Source organism: Aptenodytes patagonicus, chromosome 6, assembly GCF_965638725.1.
Source record: "Aptenodytes patagonicus chromosome 6, bAptPat1.pri.cur, whole genome shotgun sequence".
In the NCBI taxonomy this organism is placed as follows: domain Eukaryota; kingdom Metazoa; phylum Chordata; class Aves; order Sphenisciformes; family Spheniscidae; genus Aptenodytes; species Aptenodytes patagonicus.
Window position 1 is genome coordinate 5,402,950 of NC_134954.1, and position 24,728 is coordinate 5,427,677.

Here is a 24,728-nt window from a genome sequence, read left to right on the forward strand (position 1 = left end):
TCATGTTAGGAATAATGAGGAGAGAGTGGTATGGAGATGGTTCTGTTTGAATACTCATAATCAAATGATGCTAATGTTGATTAGGCCTCTGATAGTAGATAGTGAACTATAGTTCATATAGTAGATAGATATCACTGCAATGATAGTAGAAAGTGAACTTGCTGTAGAAAGTGGAGGTGGTACTCATCTCATGTTGCCTTTATAGCTGTGAATACTTATTCAGAAGCTTTCCCCTGAAGCTGAAAAATAGTATTATGAGGCAAACCAGTTACGTAGTTAATTTTTCTACTACACTTTTGAAAAGTGCCATATGTTTTATATCCTTTCCAAGTAGCCTATTCTAATATGCCTATGGTGGAAGAAAATGATTTGGATGGTCTTGTGTTTGGAAAATCTGTGTTCATCTGGGGACAAAGATCATGTTTACCTGAGCTAATGAGTAGAATGCCATGCGGGTATGCTCAACTGTTTGGGATTAGTTTATCAGTGCTTAATTTTGTTTTTGTGCCAGTCTTCCTGACTCTTGATAGCACCTGTGCAAGTGTTTCTTACCAGTTTTCTGCACTCTGGATTCCAGGAGAACCTACAATTGCAGAACTAGTAGCAGTATGGGGCTGGTTTTTGGCCTGACCACAATGCTTTCCTAGCATCTCCTTTACTGTGGAATGTGGCCTAGAAACCCCGGAGTGGAAAGAGCAGTACTAAGCTGGAGCTGATGAGTCCTGACAGCATGAGCTGTGCAGTCAGGTGTCCTTGTAGTACATCCCTGGTTCTGCTAATACGATATAGAGATACATGAGCTGATTGTGTATAGAACAATGTCTTTGTTAGCAGGATTTACTAGCTTGGACTGTGTGCTTATGAAAGCAGCTATAGCTTCTGGACCCAAACTGGCTTTGAAATCAGTATACTGGCAGTATAAAATTCTTTTAACCTACATAGATTAATGAATAATATTCACATCAGAAGTGCTGAATTACTAAACAAAGCTATAACATGCTTACATAAGGGAACTGTTTCCAAATCTTTCTTCCTGTGGCGAGTGTTATGTTTTGGAACATAGTTTTGTTGTGTGGTAATCTGTAGTTCTTTGCGCTGTCAGCATTATGTTTGGTGCATAACTGAGGATATTTTATTGGGGGGGAAGGGGAGAAGAAGAAATCTAGTTTGGCATTTGCCAGACTCCTGAAAGGTAATACCTCGTTAGAGCTTTTTAAACTGGACTGACACGTGTAATCTTCCTATGCAATGGTATGTCTGGGTCTAAACAAGAAGCGCTTGTATTGCTGTAGGTCTTAGTAGTGTGCTTTTCTAGTTGAAGTGCAGCTTCTACCAGCAGAAGTACTTGTCCTGTTACAGCTTTTCCTTGCCGTGCTGCCTTCGCTGCGTACAAGAGAAGGCGGCTTCCTGAGCAAAAACTTAATTTTACTGGCCTAACTGTATTTTTATTATTCCTAACTAGCACAACTATGCTAACAGGAGTTTCTAAAGTGTGGTGGCTCAATGTGTTGTGTAAGCAGAAGGCCTTTGTCTCTCCCATATCCGCCTTCCCACACATACTGGAGATCTGTATCAGTGAAATAGTTATGACATGGTAAACTGTTGTTTGGTAGTTGAAATATGTAGCACTGGAATAGAAGTAACTGAAATCTCAGATTTTCTGAGGCTTTCTGCAAAATTTGATGGATACTGCCGAGTTTTTTGTTTGTTTTTTTTTTCTCTTTATTAGAGGTTTTTTAGTGTGCTTGTCCTTCCCCACCTTCCCGATTCTATAAAAACACACACAAAAACCCCCAAAACATGACAACAAACCTAGAAGCAAAACCAAAAGCTAAACATTTGTGGAAAACAGGTACGTTTATGTTCCTCTTAGCCTTTGAGCCCTGCCTGGAACTCCTGAAAGTGTGAAATGTTACTATGAGGCTGGGTTTTAAACCAGAAGCCTTTCTGGTCAACTTTGTTTTGTGGAGTATGAGATGTGCAATGAATGGGATGAGTTCTTTGTTCCTTTGTGTTAAAGCTGAAAGCAAGGGTAATTACTAAAACTGTAGGACTACAAACGTAAATAGTGTGTGGAAAACAAGATAGGTAAATGCAGGTATTCTAGGAAAAAATGTTTCTCCCTCAAATAGAATAGCTGTTGAGTGCAGATTCAGGGAAACCAATGGTATGAAGAGAAATATAGGTAAAGACTTTATTATAACATACAATATGCACTTGGCCCAATTTCTCCTTTCAAAGATATATTTAAGTTATGGCAACTCACAGTTTCTGCCTTGCTACCTCCTGGGTTTTTATTTAGGTCAGGGTGAGTAGGTTGAAGCTGGTTGTGATTCTCTTTCCCTCTTTGCTTCACGCTGTACTTACCTAATTCTGAACTTCTCTGTATCTAGTTGCCAAACGTCTAATGACATCCCTTGCAGGACTGGAGCTTGTTGGCAGTGAACAGGTACTGTCCTTCCCAAACCAGTTGTAAAAGGATTCTCAGGAACTTTTAAATTTCATGAAGATAACTGCTGAATCTTGTTTTCTACTCATTGTTACCCAATGAGATAAAACTTTGCTTTGTCTTGTTACTTTGCAGCTCCCACGATGTAGTAGAGGCAGGCAAAACTTCAAAGTCTTGCTTCTGTCAACCCTTCAACAAAAGTAGACTTTCAAATGCTGCATACGCTTAATCATTCTGACTTCAATGCTGTCTTTTTTTCTTCTTGCTGCATTCGTGAACCAGTGGGACATGGACTAATTATACTTTTCAGAGACAGTAGACAACGATTATGGATTGTTGGATATGTTCCACTGTTTCTAGGGGCTTCCACATAACTTGAATGTTTACTCTTGGCTCCAGCTTGCCAGGCTCTTCTCCTCTAAGCAGAGCATTTTGTTTAATAGAGCTTTGGTTATCAAAAGGAGGAGTATAGCAAGGCTTTTGGTGAATGAACAGAGCTTTTGAGCAGAGGCTTATTTGTGCTGCTGTTGCAAAAAGAACAATATTAATATTAAATGGCTGAACCAGAGTATCCCCAAGAAGACAGTGTGATGTAGAAGGATTTCAGAAAGCCATAGAACTTTTAGGCCCCATACCTTACTAGTAATGTTGTGCAGGTTTGTGGTGAGTTGGGATGCTTCTTCATGTATTATCTGTAAAAGCAAAGGAATGAGTAATTCTGTTAAAATGGAGCTTAAGATGTATCGTGAAACTTGGACAGTAGCATTTTCTGAATCGGCTCTGCAAGTCTGACTTATGTACGGAGTAGTTAGAGAGGTGTTTTGAAGTACGTGCTCTTTGGGATATTGCATTCAAATTTCTCAAAGCATATATCATTCTGAATTTTTGCTTCTTTTGAAAATTACTTCCTTGGGGTTTTTTTTCCCCTCAAATAGTAAGTTTGTATTAGAAAACTAAGAAGAAAACTTGGTGTTTAGTAGAGCGACTGGTCGCTTAAAGCTTGGTTTTGTGTAGATTTATATGCCCTTTACTACCTTTTTGCACTTTTTTTCCACTCATGTCCTGCAAGTAATGGCTGGGCAAGAGTCAGCACATGCTGTGAATAACTGTGTACTACTTTGTTCAGGTGTCCTGCCTAGCCAGCTGTCAGGCCAGACAGAACACAGAACTGAAGCTCATGTTGAAGTATTGGAAACTAAAAGTTGCCAATGTGATTTTTCTACATTTCCACTAATTTTTTTTTTGTTACAGTTAATCTTTTAGTATCTCAAGTGTTGTCAAATTCAGATAGTGGATTTAAAAGCTGTGGTTAGTGGGGAATAATCGGGGTACCAAAGATGTAAATGCTGAGTGATCATTCCCCACCGTAACTCAACAGCAAGTTGTATGGCATAAATTTCCTTGGTGTTTATCATAAGAGTAACTTTTTAAATAGCTTTGAAATAAAAAATGTGATGGCCTGATCAGTAGAAACATTCACGTTTCTCACGGCAAACTTTTCTTTGCACAAGATTCAGTACTGTTAGTGACTTATTTTAAGACTACGCAAAGATAACTGTTTCAAAAAACAATTGTATGATGGTGCGAATTCTGTCTCTGACAATATTTTTAAATTTAATTTCCAATTTTGATTTCATCCTATGGTATTGCACAGCCCACTGCCATTTTCTTTTTTTGTAGGTAGCTGAAAATTGTGTATTACGGCTTGTTCGAAGCCTAATCAATGCAGTATTGTGGACCCCTGTCAAGTCAGATGATAGTAACAAAAGTATAGCTAGAAAGAGCATACAGGTCACCAGCAAACAAGGAAAGACAACAGGCCTTTTATTGTGCTCTGAATGCTTGCTTGGAACGGCTGCTGATGTTCAAAGCATTGTGTGGTACTTCATACAGAAATAGACAAAACTGTGCCTTTTAATAGTTTCTTGTGTGATGTTAAAGCTTTAAAATTGGCTTTCTAAAGGACTTGTCTGTATTTAAGGCTTCTAAGAAATTGTACTTTCTCTGAGAACTCTTTAGGTACAGAAACTTATGTGAAATTTAATTTGCATCTCTGGTGTGGTAAAGTAAATGTTTTAACCTGTGTTTGTATAGCTACTGCTTTCAGACTCTCTTAAAATGAGAACTTCTTGCTGAAGCATGTGTAAGTAAGTCTAGGTTCTTTTGCTTGGTGGTTGTGTGTTGCCCATTAGCAATACTGTTCTTTCTGCTACCAGTAACAGAGAACCAATAAAGAGTGCCTGGCAGGTTTAATTAAATAAGTTATAATAGTGACTTAAGGCATATTTCAGTTGTTACTACTTTTGTGTTAAGTATTTAGAAGAAATTAGTTGCTCCAGGAAGTGTTTTGGGAAGCCTGCTCTCTGAAGGTTTGCAAAAATTGCAATGCAATGCAAGAATTGACGCCTTTAAGAAGCTTGCATCATTTTAAACCAATAATGTGTTTGGACAGCACAGTCCTCCTTCGTACCTGTCTGCATATTCATAGAACTGTTATCTGCTATAGCTGCATAGCTGGTAAATGATCTAAAGTCACACAGGACCTTGTTTTCTGATTTCTCCTAGAAATTGCCTGTAGTGGTCAGGAAGGCTTGAGACTATTTGACATGGAGTTGGGTTTTTTGTGGGTTGTGGTGTTGTGTTCCCCCCCCCCGTGCTTATGCACTTCAGGGTGAAGATGAAGCAGAAAACTGGGAGGGAGAAAGGTGAAAAACTGGATTGTGGTTTGACTGTTGCTTTGAGTTGTTCTCAGAACAGGTTTCAGTGGTACTAGTGACACGATAATTGTGATGAGTTTCATTGATCTGACTTGTTTTGGGTGGTAGGAGAAAGGGGAGTAATTTAGTGGCCTGATATGGGTGGGGAAGAGGACCTCCTCTTTCATTCACTAGCACATCTTAGGCTGGATGCAAACTGATCATCATGGTACAGCCCTGAGTGTTATTCTGGTAGGTGCGGGATCAAGTAGGGGCTGTTCTAACGCTTGCCTTCCTGCTTGTCTGAAATTAGGCACAGCTTTTTCTTTTCTTCATTGTTTCCTGGTGTTCCTCCCAATACTGAAGTTGGGGGAGGAGGGAGCGTGGGGTGGAATGGGACTGTGTAGATTTGGATACCACCAGCTCCTGCTGCCAAGTATTCTGTAACTAGCCATAAACAGGACTTCTCTTCCTCCTAGCAATCATATGACAACTAGTTGCTACAGTTATACTCATAAATCTAAGTATAGAAATACTACTGCTGGCCCACATCAGGCTATCCACTGCAGATATTTAAAGCTTACCCATAAATGCTCTGACTTTATAAATTTTGTCAGAAAAAGTAGTGCTTATGTGAAAGATTGCTACTATTAAAATAGCACTTCATGCTGTTGGCTATTATTTTAGAACAGACTTGTGACTTTTTTTGACTAAGTTTATATCTTCTAACTTTGTATGAAGAAGTATTAAATACCTTCAGTTTCATTTCATCTATTACCATACTGAAAATAATGACTGTTTAAATTTGCGAACTCAAATCAGTGCATTGAACTTAACCCTTTTGTGGAGTAAAATTGCTGAATGAATGCTGAATAGCTGAGTTTATTTGAAGTAGGAACTACTGATCTTATTTTTAGATGAGTATTTAAATCACTAATGTAGAGCTATCCTTTGATCATTAGATCTGTTTCCCATTGTTGTTTGTCTCTATCCAGTAGATGACAATAAGGACTGTGTAGTGTTGGACATGCAAGCAGGCTATATGGAATTGAGATATCAAGTATGAAATACATACTTATGCTGTCTGTCTGATCTCTCTAATCCTGAGCAATCTTGAAATGACCTATAAGATTTATCACATTTCACAACTAGTGCTCCCGAAGATGCTAAGTTGCTACAATTTTGGTGAAGTTAGCTGGCCAGGTAAAGAAGAGTAAAACCTCTCTGGGGAAAATGATGTAGTGGAAGTATCACAGCTTCTCCCTTGATTTGCCAGCTTTCAGGGCAGTCGGTTTATGCAGCTCTGGCTTGTTAGAGCATGTGCTTCCTCTGAAGGTCATGGGGACAGTGCTGAAAACCTGACACTATTGCAGGGATAGAGGGCAACAATTGTAGGAGGCATGTAAGAGGGGTGGTCAGGACTATTTCAGAAAGGGTGTGGGAAGAAAGGGTATGCATCACAAAAAGAAAGCTTTTTTGATTCCACTTCTCTGGAAGAAACTTGTTCTAAAATGGCAGAGTCTGTTTTTAGAGGGTGGCTAATGTTTGGTGTATCATTTGGGTGTATATTCAGGTTACTTGCAGAGTAGTCTTAAGTGCTTAAAGAAAACGTTTTAAGTGTGACAACTCCTGTGTCTTGTTTAGTTTTGAGAACAGTCACCTCTCCTCTTGTTTTGGTCAGGAATTGAAGCTGAACATACTGAGAATTTTGCAATTGCTTCAACTCCTGCACACTCACAACTACATTAGAAAATTAAAGCAGAGCAAGAGTACTTTTTCCCCTTACACCCTCACTCAAATCATATGATACCGTAGAAACTGCATCATGGTAAGAAAGGCTGTTTATAAAAAAGTTTCTGTACTCAAATAGTAATTGAAGTATAAATACTAAACCTCAGATCCTTTAAAAGCTACCATCTGGGGCTTATGGCATATGGAATCTGTTGAAACAGTTTAAACCCTGAAGTACAGGTAAGGGAATGTGTAAATGAGGTGAAGGAGAAGAGTCTTAAAGATCACAAGTAGAAGTCAGGTGCTTTGCCCTTTCATGAGTACGTACTACAAATATTTTGTAAAAGTAGTATTTGATGGTGAAATTAGATGCTAGGATTCGCTTGCCCTGCTGTGACAGATGGTCTTTCAACTTTAAGTATTTAGACCAGTACGTGGTGCGCCAGTCAGTTGTTAAAGCAGCTCAGTCTGGAACAAAAAATGTGCAGCCACACACTTTTTAATGGTTTGATGTATTAACAATTGTAACTTAAACAGGTTTTGAATTAAGATACTTTCTCTGATTAATCCATGGTTTTGTTTTGTTTTGTTTTTTAATAAGGTGTGCAAACAGATTTGGCTAGGACTATTTGATGATAGATCATCAGCAATTCCAGACTTCAGGGATCCACAGAAAGTAAAGGAATTTCTACAGGAAAAATACGAAAAGAAAAGATGGTAAGATAGCTTTACAATTCTAAAGATTGCCTCCATGACAAGAAGCGAAGATGGACTCTTATCCTCGCATTCTTGAGTGTGCTTTCCGTCTTTGGACTGTAGATCGCACAGCTCTGTAAAGTAAAATGGTTTCTGGACTTTATTCAGAGCTCCTACAGGAAGCAGAGAAGACAAACTATTTAAAGAAGTTTCTCAATGTGTAGTTCATACTGATGGAACAGAAATGGCTTAAGGGGATGTCAACAACAGTGTAAAGTAAGGGTTTTGCAGGCTTTTATTAGGAGGTGGAAGACACGTATGGTTTGCATTAAATAAGTGCTATAAAATATTGATGACTTGGAATTCTAGTCCATTTAAAAAAGAAGTCTGGCATATTTAAATAATAGGTATTTTGCAAACCACTGATAGAATTTGTTGCAGGGTCAGTGGTTAAAATAGCAAAGTTGAGATCTACCAGTTCTCGTGCTTGAGTCTTATGAATGTTGAGCAGAACTTTTCATGTTAAACTTGTAAAAACCATTGCTCTTTTTGAATGTAGGTATGTTCCTCCAGAGCAAGCGAAGGTGGTGGCATCAGTCCATGCATCCATATCGGGGTCTTCTGCTAGTAGTACAAGCAGCACACCTGAGGTGAAGCCACTCAAATCTCTCTTGGGAGAAGCTGCACCCACACTGCACTTAAACAAGGGCACACCTAGCCAAGTGAGTAATGACAGAGCTGAAGAGCACTGAACTGTTCAGCAGTACTTTTTCTCTTCTAGTGGCACAAGAATTTTTGCAATCGCAACTGTTACCTAATAATATGATCACTAAAGACAACTTGATGTATTTTGTTGAAGTATACAGGTGTCTGCAGATCAGGTTCTAAATTAAGCTTGTTTCTATTGACTAAATTGATTTTTTTAAGGGTTATTTTCAGTAAGCAGAATTTTCCAGTGCAATTGACAAGTTTATGATCATCTTTTGCTTAAATATCTCTAAAGTTTGAACCTAATGTGATATATTTTCATGTTTGGTTTTTTATTTGAAAATAATAAAACGGCTGCTACTGTTAACCATGAGATTAGTAGTGAATATGTGGACGAAAAGCATGCGTGTTCATTATTACTTGCTATGCATTCTGTAACTGTCTTATTGAGTGGCTTTCAGGGAGTGCCTGTGTGCTGTTCTGTAAAGCCAGACACCACCATGTACTTAGGTTTTGGAGGGTAGACAGTTTTTTGACAAACTGTTTTACCTTTAGGGTACAGGCAACTCTTGAATGGACTTCTTAAAACTCAAACAGTAGACATTTGCAGCTTTCAGCCTTGCTATGAAATTCTTCAATTTTTCTCTCCCTGCACTGAATTCTAAAGATGATTTCAGAATGCAGTGAATAACTGTGTTCCAACTTGTAAAATTAAATTTTATTGCTTGTATTTGTACAGAATTTACAGTTTTAAATACGTAATTTTGAAGTTGCTTATACACTGCTACTTTATTCTTCTAGGCCCTATTAATCCATGGAAATCTGCTGCGGAGTTCCTTTAAAAGCCACCATAGTAGCATAAATAGATTGTCTTTCTCATACTATATGAGGAAGGTCTGTGCTCTATGCAGCGTCTTAAATGTCAGGAATAAATGGCTTGTTAAAGAAATATGCTTAGTCTATCCTTCTGGTATTTTGCAAAAGTCAGTTTGGTAAAATATCAGCTTTTTTGTATTAGCTAATTGAAATGTTGTTTGTAGTCTCCTGTTGTAGTTCGATCTCAAGGACAGCAGCAACAAGAAAAGAAACAATTTGACCTCCTCAGTGACCTTGGCTCAGATATCTTTGCTGCTGCTCCTCCTCAGTCAACTGCTACAGCAAATTTTGCTAATTTTGCACACTTCAACAGTCATACAGGTAAGTATTCTGAGCAGTGTATCCCTTTTAAATGTATAAAACATAGTTTTAATTTTTGATGACTTTAGACTAAACTTCTTCATGAGGTATATGTAATTTCTGTGTCTTGAGAATGTTGTATTGCTCAAGATTTCCTTTGGATCTTTATAAAGAAAGGTTGAAGACATAAAGGCTGATAATCCTGCTTTTTCAAGTGGGAGTTGCTATAGCTATTTTCTGCGATATGTATGATTAGACTGTTTCTGCCTGCTACTAGGCAGAACTTTAAATTCTTCGGGGGAGAGAGTGAGAGGATGAGTAACAGAATGTAGGGAGAAGCTGATATTAGACCTTCAATTTTCTTTCTGAAAATTATTAGGAAGAGCATTCATGGAAAGAGAGCAGATACAGAGACTTTAAGGGAGTTCAAATGCATTGACAATAACTGTCAAATTTGTTAAAAACAAAGGCTTCCTCAGTTTAAAGAACGACCTCCTCTTTTGTGTGTGTCTCTTTGAAAACTGAATACTAGCCGTGTGGGTAGTATTCTGTAGTTTCAGGAAGAATAAACAAGCTTTGAGCATATGTATTTACTGAGGATGGGGGTAGGCCTTGAATTCTTAAAGAATGACTTCAGTAAAATATATTGAGCCCTCAGGGTTTATTTTCAGCCAAAGATCTTGAGCCACAGAAGTCTATCCTAAAGAAAAAGTTGATTCTGTGGTCACTGAAGTATGTTGCTGCTAACTTGCATTGTAATTGTGGGAAAGTACCTTTGCCTGCCTTGTCTGAATGGCTTTTCATCTAGTTTTTTCCGAGAGAAACTGTGGTGCTGCTATAAGCCAACAAGAATAAGAGCTATTTCTTGCAAATTAGTCCTGAAATTGTTAACAGCTGAGAGGAAGTGTGATGGAGGGGACTTAAGGCACACCTGAGGAACTGAGCAAAGTACCAAGGCTTTCTCAGAGTAACTTGAAAAAAGAAATGTTGTGAAATAATTGGCTGAATTCAGTAATACAGAATAAGAATTGCTGTTGCAGTGTCTTTTGTAAAAATCCTTAACGTAAGATGTCATGTTAATAATCTTTTTGGAGGTATGTTTAACTGGGAGAACTTGTGCTGGCTGGCCAATGTTGTACAGTGTTACTGAAGAGGCTGCAGATATTTAATTCTTTCTAATAACTTACTCTTTCCAAACTTGTTGCTGAATGATTCTATATTTATATACTTAATTACTCGTGGGTTTCAGGAGATGAAAATTCCATTAAAGCAATGTTTCAATACTGTGTTCCAAATCTAGGTAAAATTCCATTGCATCTCTGCTGGGTAATTTTTAAAAGGATAAAAAGCAATATGAACACTCCAGAATAAATATAATCTTATGAAAGAGTCCGTTTAATTTCTGGTTGAAATAAGTGCTGGAAATCAAAATTGAGAGGAATACTCAGCTATACTGGCTAGTTTTCTGTTTCAATATTAACCATTGTGGTCATTCCCATGACTCCTTTCCATAAGTTTTAGAAGCCAAAACAGTTTCAGGACTGGTAAATGAGTTTCTAAAAGACAAAAATGTAATTCTGAGCATGCGATAGCTGAATGCGTATTGCGGACTGATTTGTCTGAAGGTGTTTTCAGACTTTCTAGGGTAAAAGCCTTATAATAATAATAAGCCTTAAACAACTTGTAAGGCTTGTTCTGTGTGCAGTAACCACAAGGGTAGTGTTAACTGTAACTAATAATGAAATGTTACAGACTCTTCCCTTTGGAACACAAGAAGGGTTGATCAGGCTGCCAGCTTTGGCAAAAATGAATTTTAAATGCTCATTTAAGGAGCTGTATAAACATGTAATTTTTGTTAGTAATCACACACTACAGCAAAGGATGGAAGAACTTGCACTTAGTCCAGCACTACTTTCTCGATGTTTATGGTCTAGTGTTCTTGTTTTAGGGCTTGGTTTTAGCTATGCCTACAGGGCATGGACTTTTCTCTTTCCCTTCGTGTACACTATGGCTAACTAAGGAAATCACTGAAGAGCACTGGCAAATTTAAGGTCTTCCAGTATAAGTTACTGTTTCTGCAATTAAGGCACAACTGAGTGCAGCAGCTGACAGGAAAATATTAACAAACTTGTGCTGTGATCTGTAAAGTGTAAATGTAAAGCTTGAAAATTATGCAGGAAGTGCAATTTTTGATGTGTTCCTTTTTTCTGAGTTTTCTAATGTAATAAGCTGGCTCAGGACATTGTTGCATCTTGAAGGGGAAACACGCTGACCTTACATTTACTGTCTGTATTTAATTTACAAAGTTCCATAACTTCTGCAAAAGGATGAGATTTTGAAGATGATGGTAGACAACTGTTCTCTGTCTGTAGTTTACAGACTGGTAATAGTGACAAAGATAAAAATTTTGGTCATGTAGGCTTTCTATAAACTGATGGAATAGAAGACCTGCACAAAAGATTTTAAAAAGGCGTAGTGACACAGCACAACTCTCTCACGGTTAACACGGGAGAAGAGGCTTTAACCAGAAGAAGTAAAACAGTATGACATAGTTACTGTCTTCTAGAGAATTATTTTCAATTTTGTAATTGAATATATGTGGACTTTATTTTAGGTTTTTTTGGTTTTGCAGTGTTTCATGCCTTTATTCCACACTAGGTAGTGCAAACCTCACAGAAGAAACCATGCAAAGATTGTAGGGGCAGCTTGTGTTGCCATGACTGGTGCTGTCGTACTTGAGCTAGCTTTAGCCAGCTAGCTTTTGTACTGCCTCATTGATCCGCAGTCACAACAGCAGTTGTACGTCTATGCCGATCTGCAATCCACTGCAGTTCCTTAACTTACTTAGGGTTGTTCTTGGGTTTCTATATGGAGAACTGAATTTTGGAATTGCCAATCTACATATTGTTCAGGTACAGGAAAGTACAAGTCTTACCTGGTCTTTACCCTTGTGCCACTTTTACATAGGTTTAAACTTCACCACATAAAATAAAGCAAGATTAATATCTGAATAGTCTGCAGAAGAGTCTTCACAGCTCTACTGTTTTAACATGGGCCCACTTGCAAATCATGCTTTCTGTGTCAGCTGATGCAATAAAATTGTTAAAAGTGGCCTGTAATATAATACGTTCCATTTTTTGTTCTAGACCCAAAAGATACTTCATTTAAAATTCTTGACGCAGTATTCTGTTTGTGTGACTGGTTAAAATGAAAAATGTTGTCACAATTCTAGGAGTGACGTTTTATGTACTTAATCCTACTTGGCCAACTAAACATCAGTCTCTGAGTAGCCCCTATCCAATTGGCGCATCGGAATGAAAGCATCACTTTCATCTTAAAGCAAGGTGCAATTGAATTCTTAATCTATTCCTCTTAAAAATCTACTGGTTTAAAACCAAAACAAACAAAAAAACAAACTGTGGAATTTGGAGTTGAAGTCTGTAGAATGCTGTTTGAACCAATACAGATGGTATAATAATAGAAACTATTTTTCCTCTGTTTGTGTCAACTTTTTCTCCTTGCATGCTTTAAAGGTGAATATTTTAGGACAGAACTTTCCCAAGACCTTGCTTTCTCATTGATTTCCCCTCCCCCTTGCTTGTTGACTCTCATGCTGTGGTGGGTTGACCTTGGCTGGCTGCCAGGTGCCCACCAAGATGCTCTCTCATTCCCCCTCTCAGCAGGATGGGGGCAGAAAATATGATGAAGCAGCTTGTGAGTCAAGATAAGGACAGGGAGATGGCTCGCCAGTTACCGTCATGGGCAAAACATACTCGACTTGGGGAAGATTAACTTAATTTATTGTCAATTAATAATAGAGTAGGATAGTGAGAAATAAAAACAAAACTAAAACCACCTTCACCCCTTCTTTCCAGTCTCATTTTCACTTCTGACTCTTCTACCTCCTCCCCCTGAGCGGTGCAGGGGGACAGGGAATGGGGGTTGCAGTCAGTTCATAACACTTCATCTCTGCCATTCCTTCCTCCTCATGCTGTTCCCCTGCTCCATTGTGGGGTCCCTCCCCCTCAATGGGATACAGTCCTTCACAAACTTCTTCAACGTGGGCCCTTCCCGTGGGCTACAGTTCTTCAAGATCTGCTCCAGCATGGGTCCTTTCCATGGGGTGCAGTCCTTCAGGCATGGACTGCTCCAGCGTGGGCCCCCCGCAGGGTCACAGCTCCTGCCAGAAAAGCTGCTCCTGCAATGGACTCCTCTCCATTAGCCACAGCTTCTGCCAGGAGCCTGCTCCAGTATGGGCTTTCCACAGGCTCCAGCTTCCTTCAGGGCATTTCTACCTGCTCTGGTGTGGGGTCCTCCACAGGCTGCAGTGTGGATATCTGTTCCACCATGGTCCTCCATGGGCTGCGGGGTGACAGCCGCCTTCTTCACCGTGGTCTTCTCCATGGACTGCAGGGGAATCTCTGCTCCAGTGCCTGGAGCATGTCCTCCCCCTCCCTCTTCACTGACTTTGGTGTCTGCAGGGTTGTTTCTGTCACGTTTTTCTCGCTCCTCTCTCTCACAGCTGCTGCACAATGTTTTTTACCCGTTCTTAAATATGTTACCACAGAGGTGCCACCAGCATTGCTGATGGGCTCAGCTTTGGGCAGCAGCAGGTCTGTTTTGGAGCCGGCTGTCAGAAATAGGGGCAGCTTCTGATCTCTTCTCACAGGGGCCAGCCCTGCAACCCCCCTGCTACCAAAACTGTGCTGTGTAAACCCAACATGCATGCACACTTCTAATAAGGAGTGGTATTAAGTAGAGTCAAACCTCACCCTCTCTCCCAGTATCACCTGTGAAGGGAAATACTTGCACTTTCATTTATATTAGCAGCATTGTGGAATGCAGTAGTTGTATAAAAATGTCCTTTTGGTTTATAAATCTGTAGTACAGATGCTTTTTTAATAGAAATTAAGTGAAATAATGCAAATTTTTATTAGCGTTATCTGGCTATTAAGTAACAGTACTTAAACAATCAGCATAATTTATTGGTTTTTTAATACATTTAATCTGCAAAAATCCCTCCAGAATAAACAAATCCCGACCCAAAAATATAATGTATTGCATCTGTTACTCTAGGTGGTGTTTTGTGGGCTTTCTTTAGATGGTAATTCAAGTTACCTATATATATGGGTTTGTTTTGCATTTGATTAAAACCACTTTTTTCCCTTACTCTTTACTTATAACAATGTTTAAGACTTTCTGTGGAGCTTATCAGTTAGGCACACAATTCCTCTTGAATCTGTAGATGCTTGAATGTCCAGCTGTTTGAAATTAGATGGGTGTTAACTTCTATTTTCTCCTATAGTATGGCACGAAAGGAAGGCGAAAACTGAAATTCTGTTTGAAATTTCCTTGGATTTTATTTTGTGGATACACTCTATGAATGCTATCTTCTTGACATTGGTATTGATCTTCCATATTTCTGTACTCTGATTTTTTTAGTTTTTTAAAAACTGAATTTTCCAGTGAAATGAATTTATAAACCTAGCCAAAACTATTCAAGTGGTGCCAAACTAAATTCACCCAGGGAAGAAGCACTTTGTATATGAGGAATTCAAGTTGTTCAGTATTCAGGTTGTTCAGTTAGTCCACAAATTCTAGTTTTGGAAACTGGCGCTTAGGTTGATACCTCGTTTGGGTTCTACAGGTACGCATCTGCTATGCTGTACTTTTTGGCTGTTTTTCCCTGACCAGCCACCACTGCAAACACTCTAGGGTTAAGCTGAACTGAACTTGGTCATGCGGTTGTGAGTAGTAGCATGTGTGAGGAGGAGAGAAGTAGCATTAACTGGTACAGCTGTGAAGGTGATTTGTGAAAGCTTGTTCAAAGACAACTTTCAGTTGTAGAATATCATGTATAGTTTTTTCATGTAAAAAGAAATTACAAGGTAGGACATAACCCTTGGAGGCTGTCATGACCATGAATTCAGTTAATACATCTGTTTTTGTGTTTATTTCCCATATCCATTAACACGTTTTGTTCCTTTGCAATTTACAGCGCAGAACTCTGCAAATGCAGGTTTTGCAAACTTTGATGCATTTGGACAGTCTAGTGGCTCGAGTAATTTTGGAGGTTTCCCCACAGCAAGTCAGCCTTCTTTTCAGCCCCAAAATACAGGTAGAACTCCTAGCACTTTTGATTAATACTTAATTGAAATAATCCGTTACCTTTATGTTGGAAGGTACTTAAGTTGAGTTTATTTCTTGCATCTGCCTGCTTTAATGCAATCAAGCCATCTGAAGCTCTGGGGAAACTCAAAATGAATTCCTTCTGTTTGGTGTTGATTTTTTCTTTTTTTTTTTTCCTCCTATTGCTACTCAGAAGTCTGATTTATGGCACTATGTGTTTGTTAGCTCTACACCTGAAATAACTGTGAAAAGAGTAAACCATACTGCTTTTGAGAAATATTGAATTGACTCTTTATCTTGTAAGAAAAGTGTTTCAGTAGACCCAAAAGCACATTGCAGTAGCAAAAAAGTGTGTCTATGCGTATGTATAACACATGCACACACTACAGTTTGACTTCATGTGTAGAGCCTATTGCTAAGATTTATTTTGCTTTCCTTTAATTTGATCATGCTTTAGAACTTCGGCTTGAGCTTACACTTGCTGTTTGTCTAGATCTTTGGCTGACTGACTTTCTTTTCCTTTTTTTTTTTTCTTCTTCTTTTGAGTGTGGTGGTGTTTTAAACTTTTTTTTTCAAATTTTCTTTCTCCCTTCTTATGTTAACTTTAACCCACACACAATTTCTGGCTGTCCAGCGTTCAGAACGCTTTCATCTAGCTGCAGTTTTGGTGAATTTACTTCAGCTTTTCCTCTCCAGGCTGTGCACAGTAAGTTCCACGCAGTGGAAAACTCAGCTTGCTTCATTTTATGCCATTGTAGTATAGCGTTTTCATTCCTGCTGTTGCATATGTTTTAACTTTGTGATTATGCTATTAGAAGGTTGTGCGTTCTGTAGTATGAGTGGAATCCTCAACCAACTGTTATAAAATATGATACACTTAATGGAACAACTCCTTTAAATTTAAGTACGTGACCTGCCTAGATTAAATTGTCTGGACACTGAAGATATGGAAGCTCATGGTTTCACGTTTGAACTGAAGTTCAATTGTGTGGACTTAAGTCAGATTTTTAAAATTGATTTATGTATCTCTGATGTCAGTGGAGACTTGGTATAAAGAGAGCTGTGTTGTGTCTTCCCCCTCTCCTCTTTCCTGATTGGATGTAGTCTAAAAACCTAAGAACAGAGAACCAAACTATCTCTCTAAACCTTGGCATGGAATCATACTACTGTTGGAATTCTAGGCACTGTTTTTTGCTTAGAATGATGACTGACATCTGAAACAGTTAAACACTGTGCCATTAAGTAAATGCAAATAGTAGCTATTCATTAGACATGTGGCAGGAAAATGAAGCTTCTGTATTTTGAATATTAAAGATTCAGACAAATACTTATTTTTCTAGCAAAATATTATTGTAGAAATTACTTTAATGGCTAATAAATGGCATAACGTTTTTCAAGATCGAATTATGACTGTGATTTAAGCTGTCAAAGCTTGTTTTTTTTTGTCCCTGATCTGCAGACTGAAAAATGTAAAAAAAATTTATTTTTTCTGATGACCCAATGTAACTTTGAAGGAAAGGGGAAAGGGTCTTAAACATGTGGGATGGGGCGGGGGAACATTTTTGCCTCACGTAACCACAAAGAGGTGGGATTATTGTGCCATCAGTTACAGTTGGAGAGACTTTCTCTAGCTTTGGAGTGTTGATCATGTTTAACTTAATTTGTTACAGGTGGAAGCGCTGGATCAGTGAATGCTAACTTTGCTCACTTTGATAACTTCCCCAAATCCTCCAGTGCTGACTTTGGAGCCTTCAATGCTTCTCAGAGCAGCACAACAGCAACTGCAGCCAGTAAAGCTGCAGTGAATAAATCGAATCTCCAGTCAGCTGACAAATACGCAGCTCTTGCTAATTTAGATAATATCTTCAGCGCAGGGCAAGGTATTAAACTTTATTCTTTGACGTGCTTATTCTACATGTTTATACTTACCACGAGGATGGCTGTGCATGTCAAAATAGCAACCGTATTTCAAAATGTCCTTTCTTTAAGTTACCAGTAGAATTTCACATCAGTGTACCCTTAATGTGTAAGATGTAAGTTTTAAGACTAACATCACTCCGAAAGGATGTCATCAGAAGACTGCTTTTTGGGAACCTACTTGCTATCAAAATGAATAACTCTTAAGTGGAAATATCTAAATAATTATGACGGCAATGATGAAAATATATAAAAATATATATTTTGTGTTTGTGCTAGAACCTATAGTGAAGGCTCTTGAATGGAGAGCTACAGTTGTTGCAGAGAACTGCCAGAGTAGCTTTCCTAGCTCTCTGCCACAAAAAGATTTGGCTTTAGGTTTTTTATGAACTAGTAGCAGTGATGCTTGGATTTAGTTGATTTTAAGTTAAGGAGGAAAAAATCTAGTTATTCTGTAACTTTTTTTCTTCTCAAATGGTGTATAAAAACTTGTGTTGGTTTGTAATGTAGAGCTTTGTTCCGAAATGGATAATTTGAGGGTATGTGTTTTGTTGAATTTTCTAGCTGAAAATGACAGTACTATTGAGTCATCATTTTCCAGGGAAACCAGAGGCTCTCTGGAGCTGCAGAATATCTATAGAAGCATGACGCTTTGCTAATAGCTAACGGCTTGTTAAACACTTTTTTTCCCTGTATGCCCTAGCGCATATTTAATTTTTAAGTCTGAAACTTAAACTGTCCATGAACTTTCATTTAGTTCTCAACGCTGGCAGGGCAGAAAGTGAAACCACCTTCATTGCTTTTAATTTGGTTTTTTTCTTTCTAGGTGGTACTGAGCAAGGAAGTGGCTTCAGTACAGTAGTGTCAGCATCAGCAGGTCCTGCATTGTCAGCCCCAAATCAGTCAAGTGCGTCTTCAGACAAGTATGCGGCTCTAGCAGAATTAGACAGTGTGTTCAGCTCCACAGCAACCTCTAGTAACGCATATACTTCCACCAGTAACGTTAGCAGGTACTTTGTTAGAAGTAGCTGACTTTTTCTACATTGACTTCAGCGACATGCGGAAAAGTAGCTCAAAGTTGTTTCTCAAATCTGGTTTTATGTCTTACACCTAAATGGGGAAATGTTGAATGAGTTTAGAGGTACTACTGAAACTGCATCCTTTGTTTTAAATAATAGCAGTACTGTCTGATAGGATATTATAAGATAAAATTAAGAATACTTTTTGGCAGCAGAATGTTCTCTGCACCTTTCTAGTCATTACATGCTAAACCTGTTAGATGGTAACACTTTCCTGTACAGAATATTTGCATGCATACTGAAAATCATAGCATCATCCCTGGCAAAAAAAAAGTTATTCAGATATTTATAATGTAAATGGTGCCAGCCACTTCTTTTTTTAGATCATTAAAGTAATAAATACCAAACGCCTGTTATAGCTCTGCTTGGTATTGCAAGTGCCCCTAAAGCTTCTGCTTTGCAACCTTTATGCTGATGGCCTCTGTTCAATATTCTTTCTCCTGCTGTTGGTGGAGAGGACTTTTCATTGCTCAGCACTAGTTATAGTCTCTGACCCTGGCATCAGGGGCTCAATTCCTGGCATCAGTGAATCATATTGCAGTTTGCAAACTGCACGTAAGCATTCCTTTTCTATTCTTTTACATGCCAACAATAATTGTAAGTTGTATTTAATTGTTAAACAAGCAATTCTGACTTCACTGAATGTATGAATTATTTTCAGCAATGCTTTTGGAACAGTACCTGTGGCTGCTACTGCACAGACACAGCCTGCATCTTCGAGTGTGCCTGCTCCATTTGGAGGTACATAAGTGTTACTAACACCTTTTGAGGACTGTAAGCAAACATCTTACTAATTTTTAGTTGATAGTGCTATACTTTGGCATTAGTGATACTGAAGTTACTAAAGGATGCCAAAAAAGTACTGTTCTTGTGATGCATTAAGCATTTTATTATCAATTCCTAATTTTTCACGTAATTTTAGATATTTATGTATTTGTATAAAAGCTGTATAAGTTTAATGTGAGTCAGATTGGCTATTTTTAAAAGACTTTATTAAATAAAATGTTCTTAATCTTTCAGCAACACCTTCCACAAATCCATTTGTAGCTGCCCCTGTTGCCCCAGTGGCACCTTCAACAAATCCATTCCAGACCAATAGCCGAGGAGCAACAGGTTAGGAAAAAACCCTGAGTGTTTGAGAAACTTTCTTTCAAGACTTGCATTGATTCTTTTTTTCATAGTGTGTCATTTGTTCCTTAAAGGTTTTCTGTATTATCTGTGTCTAGTCTATTTGACATGTTGTGTGTGTGTGTTCAATGTAGAGTACAATATTTATGAATAGGCTGCAGAAATCAACTTTAACTTTTTTTTTTGAGATAAGTGATGTTTTTGTTGGGCTGAGGACATTAGTTTCCTGTTTCTGGCCCAATCCTAGGATTTCAAATGGCGGCCGTGAAAAATGTCAAAATGATCAGTTTAAGATCTTCTAATACTACCTAAGCTATTTGTAGTCTGTGTATTACCAGCTGGGTGCCTTCCGAGACTATAACCTTGGCTTTGAAGCATGCTTTATCACAGGTTGCCCTGAAATCGGGGATCTTGAAAGCCCTGCTGCTAAGCTGGTACACTTGCTGTTTTTTCTTTCTTTATTTCAAAGTCCTGCAAGCCCTCAAAACCAAAGAGCTGGGGCTGGAACCAGGAAAGACAAGGCTTTTGGGCTGTTAGCTCCTCACCAGCCCACTTATTCGGTACATTGGTGCTGTCCTTTATTTTTCCCTTTTGTAACAGTAAAGCAGGTGTTTAAATATAATCTTTACGCTCCTGATTTACATTAATTTTCTGTAGAATCATAATTCCATAGACAAAAACTTAATCACTTTTTAAAAAAGCAAACCTGTACTTTTCTTTAAAACACTGAACTTGGGTTTAGATGACTTAGATTATGCTAATTTTCCTCTCCAAAGGCACTGCTAAATTCTAGTACTTTTATTTGTCAACTGGACTTCCACAGACTTAAATCTGCTGATGTATGCATTTTAAGAGTTGTGCTTTGCTCAAAGTTTTAGGTAGATTTAATTAAACTGATCAGGCTGAGTTAAAACTGAATTAATCAAATTCATGTCCTCTGCTAAAATGAATTGTTTTCAGTCCCTTTTGCGATATTATGCAGTTAAACTTACTCAGCTATTTAATGCCCAAAATATCTTTTTCCTTATTTTAATCTCATTCCTAATTGTGCTGTTTTGGATCATCGTTAAGAACTTGTAGTTTTGGATCATCGTTAAGAACTTGTAGTTTTGGATCATCGTTAAGAACTTGTAGGCTCTTTAGATAAGCTTGTTTGAATATGGCAACTTTATCCTTCCACCTTCTAAACTGCCATCCTTGGCTTGCAGAGGTTCCAACCCTTTGGCAGCTATAGTGATGTTATGTACTAGGTAACAGAGATAATGACTATACGTAAAGATAATATTCTACCCCTTTCAGTGTGAGGTGTAAACTTGTAGCTTGTCCTTTTATGCTAAGCTTTCTTTCTGCATGAACTTTGCTATTTATTACATGGGAGATCTTGTTTTCTAGCATTTATTTCTAATGGTTTTCTTAGCTTAATCTATTGCTGGTCATGCTATGGACAAGTTGTTTGGTACATATACGTGTGTATATTTTTCTATATATATATATATCTCTAAAACTAAGAAATGACTGTGTATAAATGATTTGACATTGTCTGGTCTCTTTGTGGCTTCCATAAGGCCTCTCGGGAGCAATGCACTCTCACATATTTCCTCAGGCTCATTTTGGTAGGTGGCCACATTTGGTATCAAGTTTCTTGTGGCTAATTGTTCTTGCTTGTAAAAGCTTATTGACAGCTATCTGGTTCTCTGCACTTAGAATTTCGGAAGACTTTCTGTGTTTTAAAATCGAGTGGGTGTGGGCAAAGGGAGAGAAGAGCATACATGGGCAACCTATTAAGCAACTGAAACAAAACCATTATTGATATCCTTCAGGGTCACAATATAATGTGAACAAGTTGAGTGACTCTTGAAGTTTCTACCAACAGTAGCTTGATGCCTTTTGGGATATCCCAAGTCACTGCTCATTTTGTTGTGCTTTTGTTTGCTGTTTTAGCAAGTTTTCCTGTCGAATAGCTTCTCTGCTCTCTGTAACTTGAGAACAATGTTAGCACATTAGTTTTGCGTGTACTTTGTCAGCAGTTTATGTATGTATAATGTCTTGCCCTTGAATGCTTTTGGGGTAAATTTTTCAACTGATAATTAAGCTATATTCATTAAATACATTAATTTTTTTTAAACAGTTGAGCTTGCATAAAATCTAACTTACAACATTTCAAAAGAAAAGTCCTGTCTAATGTTTAACTAGAATAAAATGCCTGGTGTGTCTGTATTTGTACCAAAAAAACTTTTATACGCTTCTCCTTTCAAGAATAACTCCCAAAAGACTGAATAATGGTTTTGTTACTACATTTTTGCACTTGATGTGCTCCTGTTTATTTGCTGAAGGCATGTGGAATAGCATATGAGCTGTGTGTTCTTTACTTGAAATGTTCAGCAGAGAATCAGATGAAAAGTTTTGGATTGTTTTTTTGTTTTGTTTTGTTTTAAGTCTTACCTCAACAGTAAGAGCATTTGCAGTAGGAACTTTGTGTGCAAATAATGTGCATGGTGAAAATTTCCTTTAAAGTGATGTTAAGGATGGGATGAAGGGAGAGGGGATGCATGTATCCCTTATGACTACTTTTTTTTTTTTGACTTGTAACTTCCTGTAATGTAGCTTGAAGTAGGAAGATCCTTTCAGGCTTTTCTCGGAAGGAGAAAAACAGAGGGGCTTATGCTGCCTGAAAGTGCTTGCTTCTGATAAGTACAGACGTTTACCAGAAAAACTCTGGGGGAAGTATATGATAATGTAGAGAACGTAAAAAATAATTTCCTTTTCAGAAAGTATATCTGAATGTGCTGGATCTAGCAAATTTTAAATTATTCCATTCATTTTTTTAAAGTGCAGAAGTAAATTATGCACCTAGTTGGTGGTGATCCAAGCTAACAAATCAGTTCAGTGGCTGTAGAAGTTGAACCAACTTTTGTATGGTCACTGAGGCATTAGGAGACTTTTCTTAACATGGCATTATAGTAACTTGTCTCATGAAAAAAAGTGATTTCTTACAAATAATTGAACGTTATTTTTTGCCTACCAGCAGCAACATTTGGTACTGCATCCATGAGCATGCCTGCAGGATTTGGAACTCCTGCTTCCTACAGTCTTCCTACTAGTTTTAGTGGCAACTTCCAGCAGCCCACGTTCCCAACCCAGGCAGCTTTCCCTCAACAGACTGCTTTTGCTCAGCAGCCAAATGGTAGGTCTGTACGTTTTAGATAATCTTGTTTCAATCAGAAACATGGCGAAAATGATGTATCTGTAAGTTAGCAATAATGGGTGTGTACTTACTTCTGTATGAACTTGGTAATAATATTGATGAGGGGTTCCCATGCTCCGTAGTTGAGCTTTCTGACTTGGCTGTGTGCAGTGACATAACTGAAATTTTGCCATAATCTGATACTAAAATTATAAGTGTTCCCAGGCTTAAAAGGTTTTTGTGCGAGAAGGATTGTTTTGTCTTCATATTTGGAGTGTCTGCAACCGTTTATAACGCTTTCTCTAACTTCATAGAACACAGGCAAGAGAAAATTGGAAAGTACTTTCTCCATAAATTTAAATGATAAAATAATAATGAAAAAAGTGCATATGTAGAAATTGGAAACTAATTCGTTCCGAACAGTTGAAAAGAAACAAAAAGCCTAGCCATATTCTTATTTACACTTATGTTCCTGATAGTGTTTAAGTAGGATCAATCCTCCTGATTGTGCGGTCCAAGCTTCCACGTATTTTTGTGTGGGAGCTGCAGCAAAGAACTCTTTGAAGATTGATTACTAGTATTAATATTTTTCACTTCTCTTTCCAAGGAGCAGGTTTTGCTGCATTTGGACAGGCAAAGCCTGTAGTAACTCCTTTCGGACAAGTTGCAGCTGTTGGAGTATCTAGTAATCCTTTTATGGTAAGTGAGTTGTTGCATGTTATTAATAACTTCTGTATGTCTGAAGAGGCATAATCTGTAACATTTAATGTAGAGACACACAAAGCTGGGGTTTTTTTCCCCTTCAAATAAGGGAAGGCAGCATGTGAATCTCCTAAATGCAATTCATTATTACGATGACATGGCGTTTGTAAGGCTGTTCAAATCAAAACAGAGGTACTTGTATACCATGCTCTTACAGTAGTGTAATTTCAGAGAACTACCAAAAAAAAAAAAAGACTGCAACATAAACCAGAAATATTTCCTAATAGGTTGTTTTCTTTTATATATATCCTGCATTTATGATTTACAATATGGACAAAAATCTTAAATATTTGTCTTATTTTTCTTCTTTCATTTTCCCCCAGGCTGGTGCACCAACAGGACAATTTCCAACAGGAAGCTCATCAACCAATCCTTTCTTATAGCCTTATAGACACTTTACCCAAAAGAACTCTTATGTGGTCACATAACATCTCTGCGCCTCTTGCACTGTTGTCTTGTTTCACTGATATTAGCTTTAAACACAAAAGAAGTCTTTAAGAAGTAAAAATAAAAGCCTGCATTGTGTACCTTTAAAAAAATTAAAAACAACAAAAAAAAAATTACACAAACCCCAAGAAAATCAACCCCCCCCACCAGGTAATAACGTGCAAAACAGAGGGCTGTGGTAACATCCTTGAACCTGTGAACTGGCAGGTAAAAAGTAGCGGTATCATGTATATTAAAATTGGCTAATAAGTTATTGCAGATACCACATTCATTATGCTGCAGTACTGTACATATTTTTCTTAGAAAATAGCTATTTGTGCATATCAGTATTTGTAACTTTAACACATTGTTATGTGAAAAATGTTACTGGGAAATAGATCAGCCACTTTAAGGTGCTGTTGTATCTCTTGGAATGAATGAGCTACATCATTTTAACCATTGGTATTGGAAGTCATGAAGTTAAATTGAAGGTTTGTTCATTTCTCAAAATGTTTTCCTTTCCTAAGAGCTCTTCTATTTATACATGCCTAAATCTCTAATGTTAGAGGGATACCTGTCTGCGTAATAAAGCTGATCATGTTTTGCTACAGTTTGCAGGTGAAAAAAATAAATATTAGAAAAAACAA

General features: G+C 37.9%; 1 protein-coding gene across 10 annotated transcripts in view; it reads left to right on the top strand.

Moving 5' to 3' along the window:
- AGFG1 (ArfGAP with FG repeats 1) overlaps nt 1-24,728 on the top strand; it is a 37,713-nt gene extending 12,985 nt beyond the window's left edge. Inside the window, exons 3-15 of one of the 10 annotated variants that reach the window (XM_076340916.1) lie at nt 7,478-7,593; nt 8,132-8,294; nt 9,321-9,477; nt 15,455-15,574; nt 16,220-16,291; nt 17,256-17,465; nt 18,329-18,512; nt 19,243-19,322; nt 19,602-19,694; nt 21,275-21,322; nt 22,735-22,893; nt 23,501-23,592; nt 23,979-24,728. In XM_076340916.1, coding sequence (XP_076197031.1) covers nt 7,478-7,593; nt 8,132-8,294; nt 9,321-9,477; nt 15,455-15,574; nt 16,220-16,291; nt 17,256-17,465; nt 18,329-18,512; nt 19,243-19,322; nt 19,602-19,694; nt 21,275-21,322; nt 22,735-22,893; nt 23,501-23,592; nt 23,979-24,038 — 1,554 coding nt within the window. In that variant the 3' untranslated portion in view covers nt 24,039-24,728. The remainder of the gene's footprint in view (nt 1-7,477; nt 7,594-8,131; nt 8,295-9,320; nt 9,478-15,454; nt 15,575-16,219; nt 16,292-17,255; nt 17,466-18,328; nt 18,513-19,242; nt 19,323-19,601; nt 19,695-21,274; nt 21,323-22,734; nt 22,894-23,500; nt 23,593-23,978) is intronic. The other 9 variants (XM_076340917.1, XM_076340918.1, XM_076340919.1 and 6 more) reach the window with 9 other exon arrangements.